Genomic DNA, 17,794 nt, shown 5'->3' with positions numbered 1-17,794 from the left:
CTTCAACTGCATCAAAAACCGCTGCAGCTTTGACAACAGCCATCGGCTCTTCCGCACACCACAGCTCCCAGCATGGTGCTAAGGACACAGAGGGATGTTGAAATATCCCCTGCCACCTATGTGACAGCCAGAGGCCGCAGAGAAGTTTCTACTTTACCGCTGTACATTCTGCTCAAGTGCTAAGACTTTCCAGGCCTACGCTCCCCAAATCTCTTAAATGATGTTAGAAATATTCCGCTATCACAGGTTGGTTTTTATTTCTTTAACACAGCAATTATTTGGTACGATCTTCAGAAGTTCAAGGATTTTCTATATTTAAGTTTTCATTACATCCTCTTCCTCTCCACACAGAAAGTCTTCCTGTTGTCCTAAACACGTTCTTTTCCGTCCAGGCTAAATGATGAGCATGACCCCACTTACTCCGGCCACAACTAAGACATTTCAATTTACACAGACAAGCTGTATCTAATTTTGAATGACTGTTCTTAAATACTACCATAATATTTGGGTCAAAAATTCTTTTAAGAATGTACGCCATCATAAGTGATGTCACTAGTGTCAAAAAAGATGCCCACACTTTCATATTATATTCCATTTCTGCGTGGTGAACTGAAATGTTTCTGGAAATCACCAAAGAGTTAGAAAAAAACTTACTCTCTTTTACTAAACTCTTCCTTTAGAAGGGCAAAGCTTCCAGGTGCATTATTAAAAGCGGCACTCATCGAAGGAAGCAGGCCCCGGCCCCGCGCCTGTATTCCACAGCCGGCTTTCTGCTCAGGCAACTGAACCTTGGCTCTCCTCTGACACCCAGGATGTCCGCCTGAAAGCCCAGAACTGCTTTTGTTAATACTCAAGCAGATAATATGACGAAGGCTGGCTTCTTCTCTTTTTCCTGATTATAAACCAGATGTTTACTGCAGAGAATTCGTAAGATAGAGAAAATACAAAGAAGAAAATTAAATCGCCCAAAATACTGATGCGGACTTTGGGCAGTGACTTCCTTGTACACACACACGTGTATTCTTAATCAACTGAACGGAGTGTCTGCACGAGACCGTCTTTCCCAGGGCTGTAAGGACCAGCTTTACACCAGCTCAGCAACTGGCCACTGCAAAGTCCCAGTTCCAGGGCGCGCAGCTCACTCCCGGAAATCCTCAAAAGAAGGTTCAGAGTCAGGTGAGAAATCATTCAGAAGTGAGCATGGGAAATCCGGAGTGGTGAAACAAGACTTCACTGTGAAGAAACAGTGGCTTTCTTTTGTGATTCATAATTGGCTCTAAAACTCTGCTCAAAGGACAAGCACCACAGGTGCTTCTGGAGGTGGCGGCAGAGGAGTGGCACCTCGAGGGGGCGGGCTGGACGCGCTCACCCCCGTGCCTGTGGGTCCTTCTGAAGGCGGCGTGTGAAACGGGTCACAGCATTGAGCATGCATCGTTTCCCCCACCTTCCCTCATGTCTCACAGCCTCTCTCCCTCTCTCTCAGGGTGTGATCTCTTCCCCACATTACCCCCTCCGTACACACAAACGACTCCAATCCATCTCCCTTTACTCGTGGCACGGCCCTCGGTCAGGCAGCAGTCTGCGAGTCCGCACGGCCCTTCCCTGGTTCCGTGAGGTCAGACAGTGGCTTAGAGCGGCAGCTCACTGTACCTCCAGGAGCTCGGTCTCCGGGAACAGAAGGCGGGCTTAGACCCACACTGTCCCAGGGGCGCGGGGACACACAGCCTCAGTCCCAAGCTCACCGGGCGGGGACAGACCCGACTGGGCTCCTCTTCACTAACCATTCCTCTTCTAATTTGAGGCCTGACAAGATCCAAATTGTAATTTAATTGTCATTTTAAACTATCTTTTAAAAATGCATATAAAAGGCCTCGGCCATCTACTTTCTCAGGAGAGTGGCTGGGTATGGGTGAGCCCTAGACAGACCTATGTTTTTGGTGTTCACTTCTTACTACTGCTCTTGCGAAGGATTCCTTACACTAGAATGAGAACCAGGGTTTCTGCCACCAAACCTTAGCCGGTGCACGTGGGGGACACACAGTAATGGGTGGCCAACTCTGCACATCTCGAATGGGCAAACAAAAGTGGTGAAAGATTTGTTTCTACTACTGAAATCCACCTGCATTACTGCATCCAACTGCATTACTGAGGATTAAACTACAACAGATAAGCTAGGAGTAAACTCTCAGGCCCTCTGAGAGCCAGTCTCTTCAGTTACTGCTTACCACTGGGCGACCCGCCACAACTGTGTAACATTGTTTAGTCTAATTCCTCCTCCACTGATTAGAAAGTAAAGGGTCCCACCAGGCTCAGTGGACCATGCCTGTAAACCCAGCACAGAGAGGCTGAGATAGGAGGATCTTAGAGACTGAGGCAAAAGGACCGCAAGTTTGAGCCCGGGCTAGTAACTTCATGACTTAGTGAGACCCTGTTTCAAAATAAAATGAAAAACCTGGTGTGTATTAGCTAATGGTCGATTTGTAACACCCAGCTGAAGTGAATCAGCGCGGTGCTGAGTGTGGAAGGCCCACCTGAGGACTGTTGCCAGCAGCATAAAAGGAGGGTATGCTGCTGGTTCTCCTGGAGAAGCTTGTTGCGCTGGCTTTCCTGCTATGAACTCGGCTGTTCTCATCGTCGGAGGAGCTCAGGTCCTCACTGTCACTGAGGATGGCTGCGGTTCTCTGATGGGGAGCTCTGGTCTTTACCTGGAGTGCTACTTCCTGGCTGCAGTGCAGATCCCTCAGCCTGCTGTCACAGATCCTTCATCCTGAGGGCGCAGACTTTCTAGCTTCCACCACTGACCTTTGGGCCTTCGCAGCGCAGACCCGTGAAACAGACTTGCATAAGGCATTGTTGTGCACGCTAGGCCTCCAGCTAGACTTGTGCAGGACACTGCCATGGGATCCAGTCCCTCAGCTGGATTTTTTGGGTCGCTAGTGTGTGGACAGATCTCCTGTACTCTTTTGCATTTGAATCTTTGGGTGAATATTATAAAATATTCCTATAAATGATGTGTCCTGTATTAAATCTATTCCCTTAAAAACCCTGACTAAATACCCGGGGATGTAGTTCAGTGTGAAGGCAGGCCTTAGTTCCATCCCTCATAACACTAACACACATGTACACATGCACAAAAGAAGGAAGAGAGGGAAGGAAGGAAAAAGGAGGGAGAAAAAGAAAGCAGTATTTCTCTCCCCCACCCTTCACAATCTAGTGGCATTTGGTTAAAAAAAAAACCCTCCATTCCCAAGAGCCACCGGTGTAGACTAAGCCACTGCAGCACTTAGCAGTGCCCTGCTAACAAAAGCAGGGACGGGGCTGTGCGTAACGCTAAACAGGCGCTTAGTAAACAAGGAATGTGAAAATAACAATATCACTTGAAAAAACTAGAAACCACTGGTCAGGCTTCTACCACCATTTTCTTCTTCTTGTGCCTAAAACCAACTCTTATTTACGGAGCCTCCCAGTTCAACGCACTGTCTCGAGCGTGACGCCTGGGTAACTAGTGACAGCAGGAGACCCGCACCAGGGCCTCTGGACACACCAGAGAAACCGAAAGGTGAGCTTGCTGGCGATCAAGGGGAGGGAGAGGCCGGCTTTGAACACTTGTCGCATTTGGCATAAAGCACCGACCCGTTTCACCTTTCATGGATAATGACAATGAAAGGGACATTTCCAAGTTATAATGACAGACCCAAATGGTTGGTTTCCAAGCCACAAACCGGGCTCTGACAGGAGCTGCGAGGAACTAGAGGATGCAGCTGAAATTTTCCCCGAGCTAACAAACCCATTTTCAGGTGGAGGAAACTTAAGGCACGATGGTAGGGACAGGTGTGCAGAAGGCAAACAGATCTGACTGGACATATGTAGTGGACATATGTAGAAGGACCGCCAATCATAACCAGGGCCCTAACCACTCCACCTCCTGGACCAGCTGAGGTCACGCCTTTGATGCTAATGGAAAAGGACTGACCTCCGCTAAGTTTGACCTTTACGTGGTATCTGGGGACTTCCTCTGGGTCACACAACCAGACCCATCAGCTCAATGTCTCTCTGCCATTTTCATCACAGCTCTCCTGGGAGCTTGTTAGGCATTTTTTTTCTAATTTTGATACACTTCCTCGTTGAAATGGTAGTACCACGGATAGGCTGTATATATTTTTATGTATTTTACATATGTTTTACACATAAAAAGTTGAAGGGGCTTTTTTGGTCCCCCAATAAAATTCAGGTTCCACTTTTGGGGGGAGGTAAGAATGCCCTGATTAAGAATGAATGCTTTAGCTTACGAAACCAGACATTGGTAAAGCCAGGAATGTAACACTAAGTTATAAGTTAATACGAAGTTAAAAAAAGTTATAAGTTAATACGAAGTTAAAAAAAAAAATAGAGAAGTGATGGCTACCATGAAGATTTATAATCTCTTTCTAGTATAACGTCTTCTAGTGTAACATCGCATAACATTTCCATCCATCAAGGGCTCCATATATGACGGTGGACCCACAAGCTTAAAAGGGAGCTGAGAATTCCCACGGCCAGGTATCATCTCAGCATGGTGCATGAAGCACAAGTCTGTAGTGACGCTGATGTAAGCAAACCTACCACATTGCCAGTCCCATAAAATACAGCACATACAATTACATGCAGTACATAGTACTTGGAAATGTAATAAATGCCTATGTTACTGCTTTATGTATTTACTATGCTATCATTTTTAGTGTTATTTTAGGGTGTACTCCTACTTACTAAAAAAGTTTACCACTTTTTTAGTATGCCGGGTTTCACCAGCAGCAGCTTCCTCCATCTTGTGTCTACTGTGCTTCTTGACTGGGTCAGGAGGCCAGGCCGAGGGACTGGCCTGCACCATCTAGGTTTGTGGAAGCATATGTTTGCACAGTTATGAAGTAAGGAGTCATTTCTCAGAAAGGATCCTCCCTGGGAAGCCAAGACTAACTATAATAATTCGCTCACAACTGTAGTACTGTCATTTACCCTATTTACTCTTACATCCAAGATTAAACTTTTAAAAAGACATTGAGTATCTCCTACATATGAATAATCATTAACTCAAACTGCAGAATGCTTGCCTGTAAAGTAATTATATATAAACTATCTTCCACTCATCAGTAATACCTAGATACTATATAACCATCCAGGAGCTTTATCTGTACTTTGATCATGCGCAGGCAATGGGATAGGGTTAGGACCGACACCATTCCATAGAGATCATTTAGAAGGCTACATTTAAAGGCAATAAGGAAAAAGCCTAAAATCCTAGACACAGTCATTACCTCCAGTCAGTCTCACTACAGTTGCCCGTGCCAGCACGGAGGTGAAGGGAGCTCTGAGGCCGAGGACCTCCCCTGGCTCTGTCAGTGATTTCTCATGCGATCTGGGTAAATCATTTAACTACTCTGCATTCCTATCTCTAATTGGCCAACAATCTAAACCAACACACTATAATGGCAAACCACACAAACTCCCTGTCGGGAAACCTGCCATCTGGTCCCACCTTAGCCACTTCTTCACTGAATGAATACAGCCCGGGAAGCCTTTCTCCTCAGGGCTTTTTTCCGATGTGTATGAGGGTGAAGCCATAAGCGATACAGCCATGCCAATTCTATACTCCAGCTGCTCTGCCCTGGTTAATTCGCACTCACTACCATGTCAAGGAACACGATGCTCCCCGCCACCGCCAAAGTTCTATAAAACACCAGGGTATGTGATCTGGTCAACCTGGCCAGTCGAAAACTGGGTAGGAAAAAAAGAGTGCATAAAAAAGTACTGGGGAGAAAAACATCACTGTTTTCCAAGACAACAGCCTTAAAAGTTTCAGTAAACTATCCTCACAACTACAGTCAGGTACAACTGTCATTCATGAGAATTCACTGGAACACCTTTTGAAAACATATCTACTTTCTGCCTGGATCAAATTTTAGTTGGACATATTCCATAAATCACTTCCTGCTACGTTCAGTGATGCCTTCATTTTATTTGTAGCTGACAAACACCTGGAAGCTTTCGGAAACGTCCCCGAGTTACAGCGATTTTAGATTTGAGAAGTCCTTATTCGCCTTATATACATCCTACAATAAGACCATGGATGTATGCAGGACGCTACTGTTCGCATGCTTGCCTCCACCACTCCTCCTACCACATTACCATCACTGGTGGCATTATTTCCTTTCCTCCTTTATTTTTATTGAGATATTCATAAATCAGAATCACCTTCTTTTATAGTGTACAATTCAGTGGTTTGTAATGTTTATAAAATTGTGCAATGAATGTCACCATCTAATTCCAGAACATTTTCATCACCCCATTAAAAGCACCCTATGCCCTTAGCAAACTTCCTATTTCTATGAATTTAACTATTCTGGACATTTCATATAAATGCAATCACATACTACATGGCTCTCTATGGGACTTTTTCTGCTTAGCACAATGCTTCGAGGCTTATCTGTACTGTAGTGTGTATCTGTGCTTGTTTCTTTTATAGTTGATTAACAACCTATTGTATCTTTCCATTTCTTTTTCTTTTTTTGGCTGTATGAATAATATTTTGGAGTAGTATCAGCATCTGTACACAGTTTTTGCAAGGACAAGTATTCAGTACTATAGCCAAGAGTAGAATCGTGTGGTCATAAGGTAATTTTGTTTAACTTTCTCAGCAGCTACTGCTTCTCCCAAATGACTGATTGTAGCACTACTTTATAGTCCTGTCAGCAGTGTACGAGGGTTCTCACTTCTCTACACCCTCACCAGCACTGTTATCACCTCTGATCCCAGCTGTCCTCGTGGGTGTAGTGTCATCTCATTATGCACAGATGTGATCTGCTTTTCCTTGCTGACTTATAATGTTAAGTATTTCCTCATGTGCTTAATGGTCATTTCTGTATCTTCTTTGGAGAAATGTCTATTCAAATTCTTTGTAATTTTTTAACTGGGTTTCTTTTTAATTATTATTAAGTTACAAGAGTTCTTTATGCATTACAGATACTACCTCCTTACCAGTTGGAGCATCCTTAATCTGGAAATCCAAAACCTTCAGTGCTCCAAACTCTAAAACCTTTTGAATGCTGGCACGAAGCCACACCTGCAAACCCCATGTGATCTCACGTGTCATGTTCCAGTCACAACACAGGCGGCACCACAAACGGTGTATAAAAGTGACCTTCAGACTATGTGTACAAGTAGATATGAAACAAATGAATCCACATTTAGACTTGGGCTCCATCCCCAAAATATTTCATTTTATGTAGCTGCAAATATTGGGAAATCCCCCTCAAAATTCAAAATCTGAAATACTTTTGGTCCTAAACATTTTAGATAAGGGACACTCAATCTGTATATATTTTACAAATATTTTCTCCTATTCTGAGAGTTATCTTTCACTGGTTTCGACATGGTGTCCCTGGGTTCCCCAAAGGTTATGTGCTGGCTGCTGTTGAAGGGAGTGGGATCTTGAACAGGGGGACCCCACAGAAAAGCAATGGCCTTGCAGTTCATGACTGGGTTAATGGCGTCTCTCAGGAGTGAGCAGAGCTGATGGGCTGGGTCAGTTCAAAAAAGGCTTTCTCTCTTGCTTGCCAAATGTCTGTCTGTATGTGTGTATGTCTGAATCTTTCTCTCTCTGACACACAGAGACACACACACTCCTGCCATGACACCATCTACCATGCTGGGAAGTAGTCAGAGGGCCTTGATTAGAGGACCCAAAAGGGCTATGTCTCATTTTCAGCCTCCAAAACAGTGAACTAAGTAAACTTTTTTCTGTATTAAGTATGTAGCTTCAGGTATTTTGTTATATCAACACAAAACTGATACCTATCCTTTAAAGTTCAAAAGTTTTTCATTTTAATGAAGTCTAACTTATCTGTTCTCTTCATTGCTTCTATATTATTTACTTTTAAGGAAGAGATATTTTTAAAGGCAAAAGGTTACGAAAATGTGGCCAGGTAAGTTGTCCAGACTTGTATTAAGCCACGCCAGTTCAGAGGAATGAGGCTGGCCATTCACTTAATCACAAATTCCCATTTAGGTAATGTACCCACTTTATTTTGGTGAAGGCCAGGAAGGAAGCTACCCACAGAAGTTTTTAATTAACTAGATTTTCAGATTAATTATTTGACCTTTAAATTTCATGTGTTCAAAAAGATACAAAGAAATAAACTCTTTTGTACATTTTCAGTGCTATATGTCAGAGCATCTATATTTTCATATTCCAACCTAGAATTGGAATTTTTTAAAACATTTAAGGTGGGATTTTAAACTAATAGTTTCCTCAACTGTGAAAAGATGAAGATTGGCATGGCAGTGCACTAGTATCCCATAACTTCTCCATAAACACAAAATAATGAATCAGGATTATGTAGTTTCCCAAAGAATTAACTGTGATTAACTTTTCTATCCAAATAAAGTCATTAGTATCCCGAAAAAGTTATCCAATACCTCTGACAAGTTTTTTTTTATACTATGTAAATCAACTTTTTGATTTAAAACTTCTTGGTTTCAAAAACTTTTTGAGTGGTGATGACTGCACAGCAAATACAAATGTTCCGATATACACATATAAAAAAGTTAAAATGGTAAATTTTTATGTTTGTTTAACCACAATTTTAAAAAGTAAGAGAAAAAAGAGGAGACAAGACAAACCAATCTGAGTACCTGCTGGTAGTAACCTTGGGACATGCAGAAAAACCTGTTGAGGAAGGCACAGTTCACTGGGCCACTCAACAAACACCAGGAAAGCAAAACCACAGAAAGCACAGCGGACAGGTCACCCTGGAAGGACAATGTGGCTCACCAAATAGAGCTGTCTCTGAAGACAATATGGGGCTACACAAGGATTTCCTTCACACTTCCCATGACTGGGTAGCCTTCAAAGGCAACTGAATTTCAGTACTGCAGTATTGTTCAGTTCTTCCTAGACAGCCTTTTTTTTTTTTATATACCACATAGGCCAGGGTCCTCTTACACATGAATTTAAGATAATGCAAACATTTTGGTGGGTGGTGGTGTTATTTGCTGTGCTGGGGATGAGATCTAGGGCACTGCATATACTGTTATGTTTCATGTAACAACAAACCAATGTCCCAGCACTACAGAGAGCATGCACAGACACCTCAGGGCAAAGCAGCATGAAAAACTCACAATGCACCTCTTTGCAGTTTTTCAAGAATATTTTTTTAATGTCTATTATGGTTTAGTCTAAAATGTCCCCCAAAGTCCCACGTGTTCGGGGTGTGCTTCTGGAAGGTGACTGCACTGTGGAGATGCCATATGCATCAGTAAATTGATTAATTCACTGATGAGTTCATAGCTGAATGTGCTGTCAAGAGCTGGAGGGCTAGAGGGCGTGTGGCATGGAAGTGGGTGATCTTGTGCTTGGCTCCTTCCTGTCTTTCTGTTCCCTGCTACCATGGGTGGAACAGCTTTCCTCCACCAGACCCTTCTGCCATGCCATTTCTGCCATGGACTGAACTCTCTCAAACTGTAAGCCAAATAAACCTCTCCTCCTTTAAGTTGTGTTAGATATTTTGTCCCAGCAATCAAAAACATGACTGATACATTGTCTAACGTAGAATGCCTAAGTAGAATAAGAAGGTAAGAAAATACTTTTGCCCATACTTCCAAAGTAATAAAGCATGTTCACTGCATCTTGTAAATTTATAGATACCCAGGACTCCACTGGATACCAAAATCTATAGGTGCTCAAGTGCCTTATATAAAACAGCACAGTATTTCCTTACAATGTATGCATACCCCATATACTTTATCTCCAGATTACTTTTTTTTTTTTGGTCTTTTTGAGACAGGGTCTTGCTATACAGCTCAGGATGGCTTGAGCTCATTTTGTAGCCCAGGCTGGCCCCAAACTCACAATGATCATCCTGCCTCAGCCTCCTCAGTGCTGGGATTACAGGCATGTGCCACCATGCCCAGCTCTCCAGATGACTTATAATGCCTAATATAACAGAAACAGTTCTTACACTATAATGATTAGAAAATAATAAAAAAAAAAAGTTTAATACTGACATTTTTTTCAAATATTTTCACCCTCTGGTTGGTTGAATCCAAGGATGCAGACCCCATAAATCCAGAGGACCAACTATCTAGCCATAAGTTCAAATTAAAATGCACCGCTTCTTTAATGTATAAATTTGGAGGTCAGATTTTTCAAAAAAATTACTGGGCCCAAATAAATTTTTCTGCAACTTGTTCTATAAACAAAACAAGCACCAGTGAATATAATTGTATTCTAAATCGATCCAGCTTACGTACCATATCTTAAACTTACTTTTAAAGTACAGACAGCCTAAAGGGATGCCTCACTATGCTAAGTGCTCAGCTGGGATGTGCTGAATGAGTAGGTGAATGAATGAGAAGCCCCAAGCCATACTGTGAGCAGGTTTGGGGGAATGACATCACAGGTTAAAATTTTCTTATACCTCCTAGATCTATCACAGAATTACTTTGACTATTATGGCAACGAAATAAAATCTATTACATTTTTAATTCAATATAACAGACATACCAGATTCTCCTTCCTAGGGTGGAGGAGGAAGGAGTAACTTCGCCAAGGGCAGCTTCTGCAACTACCACAGGGCTACAGCAGATGTCAGGCGAGCCAAAGGATACCGATCTCACCTAACACTCAGTGCCTACCGAAAATTGAGACGAAACAGTCCGCTTGTACAAACCTGATCATTCACTTGACCTTTATCTCAGAGACTGCGGGGTAGGCTCACTACAAAATATGATTTTTCTTATTCCTTGCTATAGCGTTCACTTCCTACTGTGAACCTGCTGTGATAGCTAAGTGCTTACAAGAGAGGACACTACACAGGCAGCAACTGCTCAGGACTATGTCACCACTGCACTGCATTTCCCCAAAGTTCCTGTGCTACAGTTCTAACCTCTCATAGCTCAGACCCCGGCCTTATCTGGAGAAGGAATTCCTACAGATGTAACCAGGTAAAATGGGGCCACCCTCCACTAGGAAGGAACCCTAATCCACGGTGACTTAACCTTATGAAGGGAAATTTGGACACCGATACACATGGAGAACACTACGGGAAGACTGGAGCTGTGCTGCCACAAGCCGAGGAATGACAGAACTTAGAAGAAAGACCTGGAACAGATCCTTTCCCAGCTCCTGCAGTGTGAGCACGGCCCTCTGACACCTCAGCTTTGGGCTTTTAACATCTAGAACTGTACAGCCAGAGATTCTTCCTGATCTAGAGCCATCCAGTGTGTGGCACTTTGCTCCTACGGCTACGGCTCTAGCATACTACTGCAGACCCTAGGAGCCCGTGTGGGCCAACCTGCTGCCCTCCACCCGGTACATTCCAGACCCCGCCTTCCACCCGAGGCCCTGGCCGGCACAAGAGCCTAGGCCCCCACACCTCACCCTTGAGCTGCTGCAGCAGCTCTGGGCTCCCGGACTGCAGACTACTTCCACCTCCTTCGGTTGCCAAACCTTGTGCACACCGCCAAGCGTTAACGTTTCAAAGATGCCAACTTTGCCTCACTCCCTTATTAAAAAGCCCCTGGTGATTCACCGTTTCTTGCCTGCCTTTCAGGCCTCTAAGCCAGCTGCACCTGCTCAGTGGGATTCCCTGGGTGACCCCAGAACGTACTACCCATTATTTGAGATGTCATGCCTCCTCCCCCGCTTGTCACTGTCCCCTTTCACTGCCCAAATCTGGACCACCCCATGAAGAACACTGTCAGGACCCTTTGTCCTGCGCTCCCTCTACCTGTGTGGGTTAATCCTGACTGTCTGCTCAGCTGGATTCAGGGACTCCTGAAGACGTGACTGGCTCGTAAGGGCACAAACCCACGGGGAAACCTGCAGGTGACTGGGATACAGGAGAGAGGGCCTCGCTGGACGAAGTGAGGCATGGTGGGTGACCCGGGGTCTGCCTACGTCTGTCCCTGGCCCTTCCTCTGACTCCTTCCTCTGACTGCTTCCCGACTGCCGTGAGTTGCGCAGCTTTGCTCCACCACGCCCTTCTTCCGAGATGTTTGTGGCTTGGAAGCAGCTGACCCGGGCTGAAACCTCTGAGGCCAGGAGCCAAAACAAACCTCTCCTCCGGCACATTGGGGTGTCAGGCGTTTAGCCCCAGCATCGTGAACGCGCACCAAGACACCACCCGTGCCTGACACAACGGCCACATCTCTCTGCGCCCACCGCCAGCATCCGTTACCCTGCAGGGTAATCTGACACTGGAAAAGTGGGCGCTTGAATTCCACAGCTGGGCTAGGAGACTCTTCATGACAGGACACACGTCTTACAGTTTCAGGTAGTTCCTAAAGCCAAAGGCAATGCTAGGCATATGACACGTTACCTCTAAATTCTTCCTGAATTAACTATTAAACATATACTTAAAATCCCAAGAAATGATACTTAGGGCTCTTCCTTCAACCGAAGGCTTGAGAACTGAGACAAACTTACAGATTTAATGTAATCCTAATGGGCCCATATATACCCAAATAATTTAAAACTTAACAACTAATGGGGAAAATTACTTTGAGACTCAAGTTACTTACCATTCTTCATCACTACATTGGACCAGACATTGGCATTCAAGGCTTGGACAATTCGCTTTACTCCTGTAGATTCAGGGAAGTCATCTAATCAGGGTAAAAATCATACATACATATATATTAATGTACACACTTATACACAACTACAATGCACACGCCCACATCCATATATGCATATTCAGGCTCCCAAAGCCACATTTTCAAATTACTGTGGCTTAATTATCTTGCTTATTAGCTGTTACTTCACACTGTAACTTGTATAATAAAAAAAAACAAAACAGTGAATACAGAGCTCAGAGGTCCTTATAGAAATATTCTACAAACTGAAATGATCAAATAAACACACGATATAAAAGGGGTATATAATAAAGTCATTCCCAGTGCCTCACCAATGGAAACCACTCATATTCTCTTGAACATGTAAGTTTCCATTAATTACTCAATCCTGGCCTAGAACTAAAGACACTAATCTTGGTTGTTTACAGCGTGTTTCCTAAAGGCAGCACAGAACTTTTAGTACATGATAACACATGGCAAATGTTCTATCTTCCTCTAGAAACCATTGAGTAATTACTGTTTTAAGATATATAGAAAACTCCTGAATCAGAGAAAGTTTAAGAGTGAATGACTGATCTTACTCAAAATATAAGGGCCATAATCCCAGGTAGCACATCAATAACACTGATATTCTTAGCTAGAAGTTAGGTATCACTATGCACAAAGGAAGCAGTTCCTCTGGATATTCAGGACTATGGCAGAAATCATTTGCATCTGGATAGAAGGAAAAGAGTGTGCAGAACACAGTCCACACAGAACCTGTTGCTAGCGCCCTGGCCCTAGGACGCTTAACACGAACAGCACAGAATCAGAAGTCAGAAACTCTGACTTGAACCCAAGCCTGTGACTCAGCTTATCTGACCAAGAACAAATCATTTACATTACCCCCAAAGAAATGCAGAGCCAGCATTACCCTGTGCACACATTTCTTGGAGGAAAAACGCTCCAGGACTGATGCGGCACTGGTGTAACCTCAGCCCCAGACCAGAGGGTTGAACCCTGTCTTAGTCAATCCATTACGACCACTGCCTAAGGGCGCCTGGAGGAGGAAGGCAGGCCCTCAGCAACTGTTCCACAGGCTGACAAATCATTTAAAGAACATCAGCCTGACAACACAGTGAAGATTACATTGCAGATAACTAACTACAAAGGCGAGTTTATCGCCCTCGCTGTTGGGATGAAGATGTAGAGGCACGTTTTTCTTAACTACTAATACCTCGATTCTTGAAGGAATGATTCATATTTTAGGTGTTACATCCAGGAAAGAAAAACTTGGTTCTGAAATGAAGAGTGAGAACCAATAAGAGGAAATTTAATACAAACAAGCACAAATCTCACGTGGGCGTTTGAATATAAATGTAAAGAAAGGGTGAGGCACTAGGACTTGGAAATAGTTTGTATTTAAAAATCCTAGGAAAGTTTTGGTTACCTTGCCTAAAGATGACATGTTTAAAAATTAAAATTAACTGAATTAATACAAGAACACTGCTCACACTAAGGGAAAGAAGACGATGAGTGACGTAAAGAATCAGAAATTCTCAATGCTAACAGTCAAATACTGACTTCCAAGGACAACAGGGAGCAGATTCTAGAGCCAGAAATAAGCAAGTACACACAACGCTCACATACACAAAGTCAGGCACGGTTTTAACGGAGCTTTAAAAAAAAATACATGGAAGGGGAAACTACTTGCTAATTTTCAATATTCTTAAAAATGTACAGGAATAAAAATCTAAGGTATTTCATTTTTGGTTTCTTCTCTGGCAGGATTTTACTATCAAAGGTAACAGCATTTTGGAAAAAGTCTAAGCCAGAATATAGGAAGATACTTAACTAAAAAAAAAAAAAGGTTGCATGTGATGGGTGATCGTGCCTGATGTACACACTTGAACTTATATTGGCTGCCCTTGCGTGGACTGCAATTTGGAACACCCGGCACCTTATCAACGCCACCTCCCCAGCGGTCCTCCAACTACAGGTGCAGTACCTTTCCCGCTTCCTCCCAGAGGAGCTGACCTGGGGTCCACAGCACCAACATTCTCTGCATTTCTAAACTGAAATACATGGTACCCCAGTATTCCTCGTTAACTGGGTCCAGGAGACGCGACAAGTACCACACAAAATGTTTCGGTTGGAATGGGCAGCGAGGCACAAGGGAACAGACACTACAAATTCTGGCTTGACACAGCACTAAACCAACAATGAGCACTGGGATAAAATTTTCGCAGCAAAATGTCTTGAGTACCAAACTTGGTGCGTTTCAAATCAGTCCAGTACTAAGGTATGACGGTCATCTCTCCTGTCTCTAAAAACCACAGCATCAGTACTTTTCCTTAATACTATGACATTCCACTTGGGGACTCAATTATTTATATCTACATTTTATCTTTGGTACTAGATGAAATGTTTCGGTGGACCAAAATCTGTCTTTTCTGGGCAGATCCCACACAGGAAAAGAATCAGGGAATCACAAAAAAAAAAAAAAAAAAAAAAAAGTTTTTAATTAAAAAACAAGAAACAGGAGGTCTAAACAATAGCAAAACACAGGGAATAAACAGCTACCCAGGGACAGAAGAATACTCTGGGTCTGTTGGTTTCAGGCGCCCTGAATACAAACAAAAAGGTCTGACGTGGCCCTGAAGTTCCTAGAGTTTATTATGAAGTAAAAGAAGGAACAGAGCTTCTACCTATGAATGTGAGTCTAACCTTCCTTGTCTGGCACTAGGGCAAGGATAAGGGTTAGAGAGATGACAACCACTTGTACATAGAAATCTTTCACTGTTACCCACTGAGAAAGCATTTTTCCACTCCTAAAACTGTGGTAAAACCGAATAAATGGATCACAACACTACTGGCGAGACCGTATCAGTGGATATGTTAAATCCTTCTCAAACCGCCAGGAAGAAACAGTGTTTCTTGACTTTACTTTCTTCTTCTCTCCTGACCTCAAAGTCTCTCGTCTTAATGCAAACTCCACGCTTTCTCCTCGCCCACCCGCACCTACCGTCCTCCTCAGGCAGCTCCTCTGGACTAAGCTCCACCAGTTCAAAGCCATGCTTGATGCACCATTCTTGAGCTTTCTGTCGGCTTACACCTGAAATAATACGCGAAACAATCTGTACAAGCAGAAACAAAACACGAATGCGCTGCGATACTCTCCACAAATCTCAACGCTTTTCCCTTAATGGCAATGTTACTCTAAAGATACCTAGAATAAAGTAACGTAAGTAAATGACTTTTCAGCCCCAAAGTATTCACTCTTAAAAACAAGGTGAATAGGGTTATGATTCCCGATGCAGCTGAAAGTATCTATAAAGTGACAAGGTCACACGAGATGTAGCATTCTCAGAGAACAGGCGCACCCGTCTACTGCAGACGGCCCACACACGTCCCGGCGACACCCCAGCCCCGGCTTACCGTCCTCACACACCCTGTCACAGGCCAGCATCATCACCTCCGGGACCCACGCTTCTGCCAGGGGAAGCCATTCGGAGACACTGTCGAGACCTGACTTCTACAGGGAGCAAGAACAACATAACAGGAAAAGAGACATGAAGCAAACTCACAGAAAAGTCAGTGAAGAAAAGAGTGCACACGGTCATCTCTTATCCAGAGCTCCATGGAAAACCGAGACTTACCTGTGAGCTGTCAAAGTAAATCACAAATGCCTGGACAGATTCTGCAATTTCTGGGGTGACGAGGAATCTGTTTGGCACCACACACAGGTTGATATCTGCCGAGTAGTATTTATTATCAATGGTCCAGGGGTAGAATCTCACAGTGTCATTAGAAGTCGCTTCCACAAGAAGATCTTCTCTTCCAAGGATATCTAAACAAATGACACGACATTACCAGGGCAAGTGCAACACCAATACCAATGTCCTCAACAGAATACCACACTAATCCGGCTCCTTGGCTGCTTCCTTTATGCAAAGGGTCCCAAGAGCCCTGCGCTCATTAGGGTATTTTCTTCTCTGATCATCTGATTATAAAACAATGCCACAATTTAAGTCACTGGCTTTTTGTTCCCCTTTAAAAAACAAAAACTGTCTAGGTTAGATAGTAGTAGAGAAAACTGGCCATGTGATTACTCAGAAAAGACTGAGCAGTAGAGAAAGAATGGTAGGTGCTTCACTCTTGTGTTCAAGTACTTCATGGGAGGTGGAGGATTGTAAGAATCTACAAGAATTTCTATTTTGTACTTATTTCATGCTACAATGAAGGCAGGATTAAGGAAAACACGATATGGCAAAATAGGATTAATAAAACAGATGAGCTACATACATTTCTCAGGCTAACTGCTTAGATTTTAATTCAACTGATGAAACAAAAGAATGGATACTGATAAATGACCCAGTTCCTTTTATATTCAGACTTGTTCAGTCTTTGAGAGCCAACCTAACTCCTGCTTGACTGAGACACTGCTGGCAAATAAATGTTAAATGTACGAACGCCAAGCAAATTAAATGTTTCAGGTTACAGCTAACGCCTTCAGAAACCCATCTGCAGTATGGGTATAACAGGAAACCCTCACAGCAGGAGACAAGTGAATAGATGTGGCCATGGGGCCACCAAAGCAATCTGTTCCCTTGGTCATTCGAGGGTTAGAACCAGGAGAAACAGCAGAAATTGCTCTAACCTAGACTCCCACCTCTCGCAGCCACACCTCGAATGTTCATCTTATACAGACATGGAAATGAGCTTAGAGAAGAAAACGACCCGTCATGAGCGCAGTTATCAGAAGAACACAGACAAATGGTCCAAACCTCCTTTTCAGGGCATGTAAAGACAAACGTGTAAAATACCCCTCAAACTCACAATTAGCAGTACACTGAAAACTAGAAGTTGAATATTAAATTCCAAAACTAAGATTACACCATACATTTGGAAAGCTGCCATCATTTCTGCTTGACAAAGATATAGGGAAATTATTTAGTCCAGAAGACTGCTAAGAATAATGTAGGTATAACATACAAGGTCTGAATATGCATGTGCATTTCTGAAAAATAAAAAAACTGAAGTGCCCCCTTTTAACAAAAAATACATTTAAAAAAATTTGAGATTTTGTATTTGATATGAGGCCATGCTATGAAAAGAATGTTTTCAAAATTTTTACCAAAACCAGAGTTGTTACTATTAAACGAACAGGTCGCGCCCAGGTCTGAAACTCTGACCTCTTGTCCTC

General features: G+C 43.2%; 1 protein-coding gene across 1 annotated transcript in view; it reads right to left on the bottom strand.

Moving 5' to 3' along the window:
* The window catches only part of Aagab (alpha- and gamma-adaptin binding protein), a 47,988-nt gene that overhangs the window by 14,523 nt on the left and 15,671 nt on the right, over nucleotides 1–17,794 (bottom strand). Inside the window, exons 2-5 of the mRNA XM_005393690.2 lie at nucleotides 16,248–16,438; nucleotides 16,027–16,123; nucleotides 15,614–15,703; nucleotides 12,556–12,639 (exon numbers count right to left, since the gene is read on the bottom strand). Of these exons, the coding sequence (XP_005393747.1) occupies nucleotides 12,556–12,639; nucleotides 15,614–15,703; nucleotides 16,027–16,123; nucleotides 16,248–16,438 (462 nt within the window). The remainder of the gene's footprint in view (nucleotides 1–12,555; nucleotides 12,640–15,613; nucleotides 15,704–16,026; nucleotides 16,124–16,247; nucleotides 16,439–17,794) is intronic.

Source organism: Chinchilla lanigera, unplaced genomic scaffold (assembly GCF_000276665.1).
Source record: "Chinchilla lanigera isolate Chin_1 unplaced genomic scaffold, ChiLan1.0 scaffold00049, whole genome shotgun sequence".
In the NCBI taxonomy this organism is placed as follows: Eukaryota; Metazoa; Chordata; class Mammalia; order Rodentia; family Chinchillidae; genus Chinchilla; species Chinchilla lanigera.
This window is presented reverse-complemented; position numbering and strand designations above follow the sequence as displayed.